Source organism: Amphiprion ocellaris, chromosome 6 (assembly GCF_022539595.1).
Source record: "Amphiprion ocellaris isolate individual 3 ecotype Okinawa chromosome 6, ASM2253959v1, whole genome shotgun sequence".
Lineage (NCBI taxonomy): Eukaryota > Metazoa > Chordata > Actinopteri > Pomacentridae > Amphiprion > Amphiprion ocellaris.
Genome location: NC_072771.1, coordinates 25,976,073 through 25,988,481, shown reverse-complemented (window position 1 = coordinate 25,988,481; position 12,409 = coordinate 25,976,073). Strand labels below are relative to the sequence as shown.

Here is a 12,409-nt window from a genome sequence, read left to right as displayed (position 1 = left end):
GCCATCATCTTTAAACAATAATAATAATGAAAATAATATGTAAAAAGACTGTCTGATAACATTTATGTTAATTATTCCTTACAATAATTATTAAGGATTTCCACAACAATGACGGTAGGAAAAACACACACACACACACACACACACACACATACATATATGGAAATCTGTTCCAATATTTAAAAGTCAGAGGTATCCCATCTCTGAAACTTTTGTAAATATCTTTCTATGAATCAGCATATTTGCAGCATTTTGTTCAAAATCACACCAGCTACATTTCTGTGCAAATTGTCACTTCTAACATTTTTAGGAAATCATTAACTGTCATCAAATCATGCTTCATTTGTGCAAACCACTACCGTTGTAACATTTTTGAACAATTCATGAACTCTGTCCCATGTTTGTACAAATTATCAGTTATGTAAGAAAAAAAATCAACTTTTTCACATTTTGAAATGAATCCTATCACATTAGTACTAATCACCAGCATTTTTCAGCAGCACTGCAACATTTTTAACAAATCATAACAACAAATCATTACATGTTTTCAACTAATTATTTTTCACATTTTTGTGTAATGGCACGGTGTTTTGAATGACAACATATGTTACCTCTTTCTTTGTAAATGTGTGTTAGTGGGAAGCCTGGCATTGCAGAGCTTATCATGTCTTACCTTTACCTTGCAGCTCACAGTTCAGATGGTTCAGTTTCCCAGTGATGTCCGTTAAAAATGCAACATCAAGAATCCACTCAGTGTCCTCAAGCAGCAAGGTGTCTTCCCCTTTGGATTGCATGAACTCTTTCATTTCGGCCAAAAGTGACAAAAAACGCTGTAAAACTGGTCCCCTGCTGATCCATGGGGTTTCTGTTTGTAGTAACAGGTCACCATGTTCAGCTGACAGCTCCTCCAGCAGCACCTTCAATGTCCTGGTTGTTTGGCTTTGGAGCCATTTATGATCTTCACGACACGAGTCATCACATGATCAAATCCGGCCACTTTTGTACATACATATGTCCTGCTGGTGAATGATGCAGTGGTAATGTAGGAATGTTGGGAAGTCTGGATCACCTCTGCATCGTACAATGAAGCCTGCATGGCGACCCGTCATGGAGGAGCCCTGTCTGTCGTCACTGAAACAAGCTTTTCTAATGGTACATTTTTCTCCACGAAGAAACTTTTCGTCGCGTTGTAGATGCCAAAGCTGTCTTTAAGTCCCGGGCTTTTCCTGTCCGTAGTGCACATACAGTCTATGTGCGCTAGCAGGTGGCTAGTTAGCATGGAAGCTAAAGTAGCGTCTCTCCACATTGTGTCGCTTTGCCGACGCAATAGTCGCCCCGCAAATAGGACACATACATTTATCTTTCACTGTCGCGAAAAAGAACTCTTCCTCCCAGTCATCGTGAAAATAGTGTTTTCTCTTTCACTTCTCTGTCGTGTTTTGGGGGTAAAAACCACATCTAGCTTCCCAAAGTGTCTCCGCCCGGACGCTTCAGAGTGACGTGGTGGTTGGACATGCGCAGTGAACTCGGACAAGGTCAAAGTTCACTTACACCGAAGACAGTTTTTTTTTTTTTTTTTTTTTTTAAATTATAATAAATATTGTGATTTTAAATCTGCATTAATGTAAGTATTTTTTGATTTAAAAAGAACAGCAATTATAATTTTTTATAAGGAATTTCATGGTGACTAGTGTCATTTTTAGAACATGTGTCTGGGGCAACTCACATGGTCTCTGCGGGCAACCACGCGCCCGCGGGCACCGTGTTGACTACCCCTGCTGTAATTTATACTTATGAAATACATTCAGAATAAATTAAAATATCACCACTTTGAATTGCTAGAGTTATGCTGAGCGCAAATTAACTAGGTTACAATCACCATAAATTAATATTTAAGAGGAAATGCTCCTCCTGTCAGCCATCAGACATGTTTGTCTTGTCTGATGTCTTCAGCTCTCACAGATAGATAGATAGATAGATAGATAGATAGATAGATAGATAGATAGATAGATAGATAGATAGATAGATAGATAGATAGATAAATAGATAGATTAAACCTTTCTTGATCCTGCAGTGGAGAAATTTTTGAATTTTAGATCAAGTTACTTGTCAAAACTTCATTGTAATTGGATAATCAGAAACCAAACAGTAACAAAGTGTTATTCAAATGACGAAATCACAAATTTACATGGGGTCTAGACCCAAAAATATGTCGTGGATTCCAATGGATGCGGGGTGTGAAGGGGTTTTAAAGTACCTGTGTGCATATATAGGCCAACATTCCCTTAAGAAAGACACATATTTCAGTAGAAATAAAAATACTTAGCTAATGTTGAAACTTATAGACGTGCACATCTACACTCTGCGCCAACTAGAGGCGGTAATGCGCCTTATTGATGTTTGATTAACCGCCAATGTGATTCAAAGAAGAAGAAACAGGTCGCAGCCTGATGACGCACTCAGGCTTCAGTCAGTGCGACTGATGTAGTACTTACAGGAAAGGGTGTATTTTTCTAAACATTTAGAGTATTTACTGAAGTATCTGTTGTCAGACTCTGTAGACATTCCGCTCTGTGAATATTGTTTAACGTTTTAGCTTAAAAATGGAAGCTAACAGGAGATAAATCACCAGAAGAAAGATTTAGCGTCGTTTGGTATCTTTGTCGTGATGGCTTCAGGTATGTTTTGTTGTAACTGGATGCAAATAAGCTGTTAGTGTTTTGCAGCTTTTCGTGTATTGTTTTGTACAGTCAGAGTTTTAAGGAGGAGGATGGTTGTTTATCTTCCTCAGAGCAGAGCTGTATTTTGCTAAAATGCTTCCAATGTTTCTGCAGAGGATGAAATCAGCCTGCTGGTCATCGTCGTGGATGTAAACCCGATATGGTGGGGGCAACAGGCTCAACGCGAACAGGAGGTAATACTGTTATGTCGAATAATATTGTGACTGTGTAGTTCTTAAATATAGCTCATGCTAAACAGCTCCCGCTGTCCTCTTGTGTCCAGTTCACTTTGTCCAAGTGTCTGGATGCAGTCATGGTGATGGGAAACTCACACATGGCCATGAGCAGAACCAACAAGCTGGCTGTCATCGCAAGTCACTGTCAAGACAGGTATCACAGCATTTTCCAGTGATGAAAAATAACACTACATGTAACATGCTGTGCTAAGTATTTATTGTAATCTATCTGTTCAGCCCTTATATAACCAGGAAGTCCTTTGAGAGTAAAATGTCTTGTTCAATAGAGACCTGGTTAAGAATGCCCACAGTTATAAAGTTATAAAGGACTGCAAGATCAAGCATGACAACAGTTGACACAGGACCAAAGTAAAGTACATTTAAATAACCCAGAGATTAAGATACACAAAACAAAATCCATTCAGGCAATACCAGTTGCTCTCTTCAGTTACACATCTTTGATTAGAGCTTTAAACTGTAAACCCTGGTCTGATTGCTAACGATATCTGGGAGTGAGCTCTAGAAAAGATCAAAAATCTAAGTGTAATTTACATCAGAATAATTTCATGCTGCTTTTACTTTGCATATTTTATTTTTTTATGTTCCACCAGGGCTTAGAGAAAAAAACATCGCTCCTTTAGATTTACTTGACAGTAAGAGTTAGTAGGGACTTTTCAGATTAAGATTTTTTTTTTTTTTTAAACAGATGAAGAGCACTATGTTTGTTTGTTTGTTCTGTCAGTGATTTCCTCTTTAAACTTCTTACATATTTTAAATAAAACAGTTTAAGGTATAAAGATGTTGTTTTCTTCAATTTTTTTTTTTTTTTAAAAAGCAAAGAGTTAGTCCAAAGTCTGTTAGTTCATTAGTCCATTAATCATCTCATGACTCATAGACTTATCTTGTGACTGATGGAGGGGCTTGACCCTTAGGACTATGGACTGCAATTCTGAATAGTATTTAAGATAGTTATTTAAACAAGCTCCACCATGACCCGGTATAGTAGTAAAATGCTTTTTGCACATATCCATGTTGGTAATCTGCTGATGTCACATATATGTAATAATGTATCACTTACAAGCCCATTTTTCTGCAGAAGCAGTAATTATACTATGGTACTTTTAAGTACAGTTTGCTACCAATTCTTAAATACTTAATTTTTTTTAATTTAATGCATGACTTTTATTTGTAAATGAATCTTTTTGCATTGCTGCAGTGGTATTGTTACTGATGCACAGATCTTAATATTTCTTCCACCAGTTTTAATTTACAGGATTATGTTGCAGACTGAAATGTTCCGGTGCCGTCACTGCTAATATGCACATTTCTGTCACTTTATTTCAGTCACTTCTTGTATCCCAGTAAGAGCTGGAAAGCTGGCGACGATGGTGCCGATGATGCATCCTCCAGCGGGGATGGAAAATACGAACTCCTGTCTGTCGCCAACAACCTTATTGCAGAAGAAATCAGGAATGTCATGTCAAAAAGTAAGTCTGTTTTTTCTGTGGCTAGAATTTAAGGATGCAAGTTTTCCCCACATAATGAAAGCAACAACAGTTGGTGTTTGCTATCAGTGCATTGTATTTATAGTTTCATTTTCAGGTATTTAATGATACTGTACAGTGTTGGCAAGTTTTTAAAGTTCACACTGCTTTTATTGTGATTACAGCTGAAGTGAGGGGAAATTCAACTGATACTCTGTTAGCTGGAACTCTGGCCAAAGCTCTCTGCTGTATCCTTTCAATGAAAAAAGAACTACAGATTATTTTACATCTTTTTTAGCTGTATGAAGTAATGCGTTTGGCTGCCCTGTTTCCAATATTTTCCTTAAACCTTGAATTCCAGATGTTAACAGGGTCTCAAAAGATCTGGAAGGTAATTATTTTTTAATGTAAACTGAACAATGCCTGTCATTTAATTATTTCTTGTAACACTGAATAATGCATGTTTTTTTCCCCTTTTTTAGTGGGACAGGAGATTAAATCAAGAATATTAGTAAGCCCTAAATGGTCTAATTCATGAGTGCTTTTGTTTCCTTCACCTGAATTTGAACACAGTCTGACACAGTCTCTGTTGTACTGAACAGGTGATAAAAGCAGCTGAGGACTGCGCCCTCCAGTACATGAACTTCATGAATGTCATTTTTGCAGCCCAAAAGCAGGTAAAATCATAGATCATGCTGTTAATACTTTTACCACTTGTTTCCCATAAGTATAATTATTTACAGATGTTTTGTGTGTTTAAACAGAACATCCTGATTGATGCCTGTGTGTTGGACTCAAACTCTGGTCTCCTTCAGCAGGTACATTTTTGAAATCACAGTATTGCAGTTTCACAGCACAGTTGTTTGAAGATCAGACGTAAGATCTGAACCACAGAATACCAAACTACTTATGTACAGACTTTTATAGCATTGGTGGAAATTAACTAAATACATTCATGCAAGTAAAATTGTACCTGAGTGTAATTTTGAGGTATTTGTACTTGACAATTTAGCTTTTATGTTACTTTATGCTTCCACTTCATTACGCTTCAGAGGGACATTTTTTAAGGTTCTTGTTCTCCACATTTATTTGACAGCTTTAATTAGTAGTAACTTTTAACATAAAGATTTTACATTTTTTTTAGAACAAGTTTTGAAAATACAACACAAGATTAAACCACTGGTTTCCAACTTTTCTGGCTTCCGACGTCTTACAGTTCAGGCTTTATGGGTTCTGTAAAGTGTCTTGAGACAATCTGAATTATAAGTGCCGCTGTATGAATAAAATTTAATTGAATTACAAACACCAGCGTGCAGTCACGCTCACATTTCAGATGTCAGTGTTGTCAACAGCTCTACAGGGATTTTTCCCTCTAAACCTCTCACAGTCAGTAAATGCTCAAGTGATACAAATGTCACCAAAATCAGGGAAAAGTCTAAAACCTGAAAACAGATTTGTCATCAGCATAGTTTTTTTCTTTTCCTCTCCCATTAATCATCCAGTGACCCCAGATTTAGCTGCCATCCCTGTATGTAAAACTGTATATAACGTAGTTCAAACCAGCTCCACCTGCAGCAGCTACAGCAGTAGCATGCTGCTGACATACTGATGCTTCAGTATTAATAATCTAATGATAATAATTTATCAGCCAAAGGAACCAAACCAATACTTTCACTGTAATACTTCACTGAAAATGTCTTCTAAAATGATTAAATCACATTATGTGATATTATGACTGCATTGTGCTGTCTTAACATGTGTATAGCCAGTGTTTGTTTTCATTTTAAACGCTTTATTTTTAGGCTTGTGATATCACTGGAGGATTGTACCTGAAGATACCACAGCAAGTTGCCCTGGCGCAGTATCTTTTGGTGAGTGTGTACTGCAGTTTAACACGTCTGAGAATATTGTTTGTCTCATTTACGTGTAAAAACAGTGAGTCTCTGTTGATGATTTTGTTTTCTGAACAGTGGGTTTTCCTGCCCGACTCGGAGCAACGTTCACAGCTGGTGCTGCCGCCGCCTGCACACGTGGACTACAGAGCTGCCTGTTTCTGTCACCGTAACCTCATTGAAATCGGTTATGTGTGCTCAGTTTGTCTTTCAAGTGAGTGTGATTCCCACTTTAAAGAAGCAGACTTAACACCAATCATTCTATTACTGGTAGAAGCCTCAGTGTGTTTTTGTTGTGACGCCTCTCCTGTCTTTCCTTTTAGTATTCTGCAACTTCAGCCCTATTTGTACAACATGCGAGTGAGTCTTTTATATTTACAGCATGTCTTGAAGCAGAAGCGAAATGCATTCCCTCTGAATTGTTTTGGTGAAGCGTCGTAACATCATGCAGGGATTTCATTTTGTCTGCATTAAAATCGTGTAAAACTTTTTTTTCAGGACTGCCTTCAAAATCCAACTACCACAGATGGTGAAGCCTAAAAAGAAGAAACTCAAACAAACCACGTGACTTTCTTCTATGCTTATGTCAGAAATTTAGTTTTCCTTTTGTGATATTTAGATTATACTATTTTGTTAGTATATTTGTAACTAGATTCAGTGAGAGCCTTTGAGGCAGTACAACCATAGGAACATGCTGACATGACCAACGTTGACACTCGTTTCACCCTTTCATTTCTTTGGTCTGTAAGAATACTTACAAAAGATTTTTACAAAAAGTCTGTTGAAATAAAAGTCCAAATATTTTGTTCATATTGACAGAAACTGATGCCGAGTAAAGCTCTGTCAGGTTCCATGTAAATGGAGTGGCTACTTTAGACATTTTGGTGATGTCATTTTTAGATAATAAAACACACAATGTTCTTAAAAATGTTTGTTTCATTTTGCCACATTCATCATGGTGAGGACAGAAGTGTTTGTTCAGATTCAGAACTCCGCTGAATCAATCATTATTGTGCATTAAGGTTAATTTTTTAACTTATTGAATACTAAAGTTCAGCTTTCAAACAATACTTGCCAAATTGAACAACATCTTTAATTATATACATAGAAAAAACATTGTAGACTAATAATTTTTCATCTCACAAAGATCCCCCGATTAGTTCTTGCATGATGTTCGGTGGGTCATCTATTTCCTAATATCTGAAAACAAACCATTATCAACTGATGATAGTAGTGAAACATGCCAACAACTATAGATTTTGGCAAGACTTTCTTTAATTTGCCTCATCAATTTGAACCAAAATGCTTTCATTCACACAGGATAGATATTAATCAAACAGGCCGATTGCAATAACATTTGGTAAGCGCAACCACACTCAAAACAGGACAAACTATGTGCCAAAAGCCCACTCCTTGAACCCGTAGAAACTAATCAGTGTACTATACGGTAGCGATTTTTACTTAGCTCTCAATCAGTAAACTTAGCACAGCCTGTTGAACAGCAGTACTTTGACACCCGACTTTTATACATCTCATTCTGATGACTGTCCTTGTGTGAAGGAAATCACAATTCTCATTAGAATCAATGGAATTGGAGCAAAGTCAGTTTTAACCCATCAGGGAGAACATTAGTGGTGGAAGGGATTCCAAAATCTGAATTCTGCACAGCGTGATGGTGATTATCGCTGCACTGGAACAATGTTGCATCTGAAAAAATGAGAAGAAAGCTTGTGACTGACATGTACATAAACTTTACACCTGGTAAGACCAATAGAATTTTATAGGAAATCGTGCATGCTCACTGTGTACTAAAGAGTACTTCAACAGTATAACTACTACACACGTAGAAAAATTTACTAGAAGCGTTTGTATTCCTGCAGATTTTCTTTGTTTCTACTCTGCCGAACTAAAATCTGTCTCCATCCAAACACGACTGTGACTGTCTGACTCGTTCACTCACCCCAGCAGACCTCTGCCTGACCATCGCTTTGGAGTCAGGTTCATCTGAACTTTCTGGCCAACCCGGATCACTGTGACACGTAGTGGTTTCTGTAGAAGAACACGACTGCAGTTTACACTCAAAGTAGTAATATAATCTATAATCACTGTCAAAGCCATGTAAGTTTAGGAAATAAAAAGATAAAAACACATTGGCACCAAAAACACCATATCCTAAAAAATAGAGCTATAAATGAGTGAAATTTAAAAGATGGCCCATAAAGGCAGATGTGCATGACAGCTGTATCTTACCCCTTCACTGTGCTGTACCACAGAGGCAATGTTCTGGAGGGTCTGAAAGTTCGCCGTGTTCACAGAACCAAACTCAATAACTTCATCACCGACACGGAGTCCCTTTGAAAGAATAAACAGATACTAAATTCACAGCAACAAAAACAGGTTTTTTACTCTTACTGGTAAATAATTCTGATGATCTATGTAGCAGATGCTGTTTCAGAGTCCTTAGGTCACCATGGCAACATAGGAAGTTGGTCATTTACGATCATTAAGTAAATTTTATTTTGGAAAGCAGTGTTAGAATATTTGTCCTGTTGTACTTTTGATCATTTTGTCTTGGTAAAATGTATTATTTTTAGTCTAGTTTTTTTGTTTGACTTATTGTCCTGGTCAATAAAGTTGTATTGTCACGTGTCTTATGCTGCGAATGTGAGATGCAGCGCGGTAGAGAGACAGATCGGGCGGGTTCAGTGGCCAATTTTACATTCCGTCTGCTTTTATTTGCTTTCTGTTGGTCATCCAGGCAAACACGGTAATTATTAATTTTTAATACGTTGCAGAGAACTGTATATTTGTTGAGAGAAAAGTGAGAGACAAAGGTATTTGTTTATTGTCATTTCATGATTTGAATATGATATTGTTTGCGTTTATAGTTTTCACGGTGTACCACCAAGTGATATAACTTCTGTGAAGATCAAACCTTTTTGTGGACATCAGTACGAAGCGTGGACTCTTTCAATGACCAGCAGTTACAATCTATCTGAAACAACTCCTAGAAACAAATGTTCCCATCACTCACAGCTCCAGAGGCAGGCGAGCCTTCTGTCACAGCATCCACCCGGGCAAAGGCAGGAGGGAGAGTGACCTGTTGCTCCATCGCCTCCTCCTGAGCTTCTGCCTGATCCCGTTTCTGCTTGGCTTTCTCTCGAGCATGCAGCTTATGCAGAGCTTCTTCTATTTCTACCATAATGGCCTTGTGATCGTTCTGCAGGCCTGAAAGACATGATCAAGGCTTTATCTTTAAAATGACGAATACTGAAATGATCGAAACGTCTATTTATGAACAGAAAGTTTTTTAATATGGCCTTGAGAGCATTAATTTATTATTTGATTGGTAAATGGACATGATCATAATCACTGTGATACCAACAGAAAGGTTCAAGCAAAAATTACACTCTGGGTTAAGTTTCTTCAGGGTATTTTAGTGTATTTTATATGACTGTAAAAATAAATAATACAGTTTTGGGCTTTGAATTGGTTCTACATTTTACAGAATAATCAATAACTAATAAGTTTTAAAAAAATATTTAGCAGATTAATTAAAATGAGTATTAGTATCAGAGCTAGGACTGCATAAAATATATTAACTCATCACGTTAGAACTATTTTTGCTGCTTGACACACAAAACAAACAAAAAACTCACAAGGTCCTCATTTCCATGAACAGTCTACAAGAGAAGCCTGTCTGACAGAACACCCTTTACTTTGTTTGAAGGTTCTTAAAGGCTGAGAAGGAAGACTTGGTTGCAAAAAGAAACGCAGTATCAGCTGCACAAAAATATTTCACCTACAGAAAGAATGTTGACCAAAAATTGTGCCTTGCACTACATGAGGCAACACAATTAATTGTTTAAAACTATTAAATCAGCACCACAACGCTCTGTATGTCGAACACAATGCCAGATCTGTCAGTGTTACACCATATGAGAAAGGTTTCCAATGGCCTTTTTACAATTTCTAGAAATTGTTATTATGTTTATTATTTTCTATTCAGATGTACTCGCCTATCACCCCATTAATTTTTGAAAGTCTTTAAAAATAAAGTTATTCAAGTCATCTGGTGTGAAATTCTGTATTTTTTTTTAATATCGCAAAATATATTGAAGAACAACTAAATATTGCAACGCAACCCTCCACTGATAAATTGACATGTTCTACATATCAGCTGGTATGATCTTTAGAAACGTGTCCAGTTCTATCATGTCTTCTTACTTACACTTTGTCTGAAGAATTATTCATTTTAAGATAAAGAAAGTCATTGTTAAAAACTGCATTTAACAGTCATAAAACAAACATGTTATGGAGGAAACTATCAGGTTCTGGTTTTGGCGTCTACACACGAGCGCTACTAGACAACAGGAATGACAGTTATCTGCTATAACTTAATAACATGCAAGACAATGTACGTATTACAGAATTAAGACTCTATTACCTGAATGACAGTAACATACTCTCACATAATTGTAACCGTGACTCACAGATAAAGTTACATAAACGTCCCCTACTATCAGAGAAAACACTAGAAACAAACACACTGCTGCTTACATGAAATTTCGTGCCTTGCCGTCCGGATTTGGTATAAATTAACATCTGCTCGGGGGTAACCCTCTTCGTCAACCAGTGGACCCTCAACTCCGACGCCCTGCTGTAATCAAAAGAGAAAAAGAGACAAATTTAACTACCAACACTGAATATAAACACCGGGTAGCACCGAGTTAGCTTTGTGCTAACCCTTCTTATCTAACAGTTGACTTACGTCTTCTAACACTTCGTAATAAGCCTTTATCTGCTCTTCAATATCATCTTTCTTCTTAATAAGGTTTTTTACATCATCCATGGTCATTTCAGAGTTTCCAGAGCAGTTTTCTGTTGTCATCTTCATGGCTACCGCGCCTCGGGCTCACTTCTTCTTCTACTGTTTCTACGGCAGCGCGGCGCTTTACGGCATCCCACCGCTCCGCAGCGTGGATGGACGTCTTTATCCGCGATTCCACAAGCACCTACTCGGCGCGGTGCTGCTCGGCTCGTCTTTGTTTGCGAGCGTTTCCATATGGATTAGTGCATGGTATCAGGCACGATTTTCAGTTAGGTAAAGTTGGCAAGATATTCACAGATTCGGACTTCCGGCCTCAATAACTCATGGGATATACGTTGTAAAAACATAAACAATGCCTCTTTCAAATCGTTGTAAGCTAGACAATGTGCTACAAGGCCAGTTTTATCAAAAGTCGCTGTCTTTCAAGCTGCAGAAATAACATTGATGTCTATGAGCAGCTGGCTGTGCAACGAGTGAACAGGGACCGTCTGCAAATAGCAAAACCGCTGCAACAGCGAAGAGAGACACTACACAAATATTCAATAACTTAACTTTTATACACTGTAGCGTCACCAAATTTACTGGAGCCATCAATTGTGTCTTGCTGGTCATACTACAAGTCTTGATTTGATACTAAATACAAAATCTGAATGTTAAGGAATTTTCATTATTTAATTATTATTTTATTAGTCATAAAATTCAATAACTTCACTCTTATGAATTGTAGTATCACCAAAATCACTGGAGCCTTCAATTATCTCCTGCTGGTCATACTACAACTCTTGGTTTGACACTAAATACAAAAATCTTAATTTTGAGCATTTTTTATTATTTAATTATTCTTTTATTAGTCATAAAATTCAACAACTTCACTCTTATGCACTGTAGTGCCACCAAATTTACTGCAGCCATCAATTGTCTCCTGCTGATCATACTACAACTCTTGGTTTGATGCTAAATACAAAATCTGAATTTTAAGGAATTTTCATCATTTTATTATTATTAGTATATGCATATATTATATACGCACAATACAGCGTGGACATCCGCGTTTACGATACAGCGCGGACATCCGCGCCGCATCGTGCATATACTATATATGCACGATACAGCGCGGATGTCCATGCGTGTTCCGCGCTCCACTCGGACGGTGATTTCTGTTGCATTGCGCGCTCACTTCCGCTTTTGATGACGTGTCGTGCTCAGGCGACTCGTCGACGCGTCGTTTGTGGCAGCCCTACTCTAC

General features: G+C 37.5%; 2 protein-coding genes across 2 annotated transcripts; one reads left to right on the top strand and one right to left on the bottom strand.

The window, feature by feature from the left end:
* Positions 1-2,457: 2,457 nt before the first annotated feature.
* gtf2h3 (general transcription factor IIH, polypeptide 3) lies at positions 2,458-7,260 on the top strand. Its single transcript, XM_023282376.3, has 13 exons — positions 2,458-2,678; positions 2,835-2,914; positions 3,004-3,110; positions 4,301-4,443; positions 4,626-4,688; positions 4,802-4,831; positions 4,923-4,951; positions 5,043-5,117; positions 5,205-5,258; positions 6,243-6,311; positions 6,411-6,546; positions 6,656-6,692; positions 6,831-7,260. The coding sequence occupies exons 1-13, from the start codon at positions 2,669-2,671 to the stop codon at positions 6,898-6,900; spliced, it is 903 nt and encodes a 300-aa protein (XP_023138144.2). The 5' UTR covers positions 2,458-2,668; the 3' UTR covers positions 6,901-7,260.
* A 143-nt stretch (positions 7,261-7,403) lies between these two features.
* On the bottom strand, positions 7,404-11,611 carry psmd9 (proteasome 26S subunit, non-ATPase 9). The gene is made up of 6 exons (XM_023282378.3): positions 11,104-11,611; positions 10,893-10,992; positions 9,367-9,560; positions 8,583-8,684; positions 8,293-8,381; positions 7,404-8,039 (listed from the first exon to the last, which is right to left on the bottom strand). Exons 1-6 carry the CDS (start codon positions 11,227-11,229, stop codon positions 8,012-8,014), a joined length of 639 nt encoding a protein of 212 aa, XP_023138146.1. The 5' UTR covers positions 11,230-11,611; the 3' UTR covers positions 7,404-8,011.
* Between the last annotated feature and the right edge of the window lie 798 nt (positions 11,612-12,409).

Bases quoted from the DNA above. Each gene is read 5' to 3' on its own strand.
- psmd9 (XM_023282378.3), bottom strand. From the start codon at position 11,229: ATGAAGATGACAACAGAAAACTGCTCTGGAAACTCTGAAATGACCATG. The intron at 8,685-9,366 runs GTGAGTGATGGG...ATTCTTTCAAAG, and splicing joins GCTCGCCTGCCTCTGGAGCT to GGACTCCGTGTCGGTGATGA. The intron at 8,382-8,582 runs GTAAGATACAGC...GTTCTTCTACAG, and splicing joins TGGTACAGCACAGTGAAGGG to AAACCACTACGTGTCACAGT.
- gtf2h3 (XM_023282376.3), top strand. The intron at 3,111-4,300 runs GTATCACAGCAT...ACTTTATTTCAG, and splicing joins GCAAGTCACTGTCAAGACAG to TCACTTCTTGTATCCCAGTA. The intron at 4,832-4,922 runs GTAATTATTTTT...CCCCTTTTTTAG, and splicing joins GGTCTCAAAAGATCTGGAAG to TGGGACAGGAGATTAAATCA.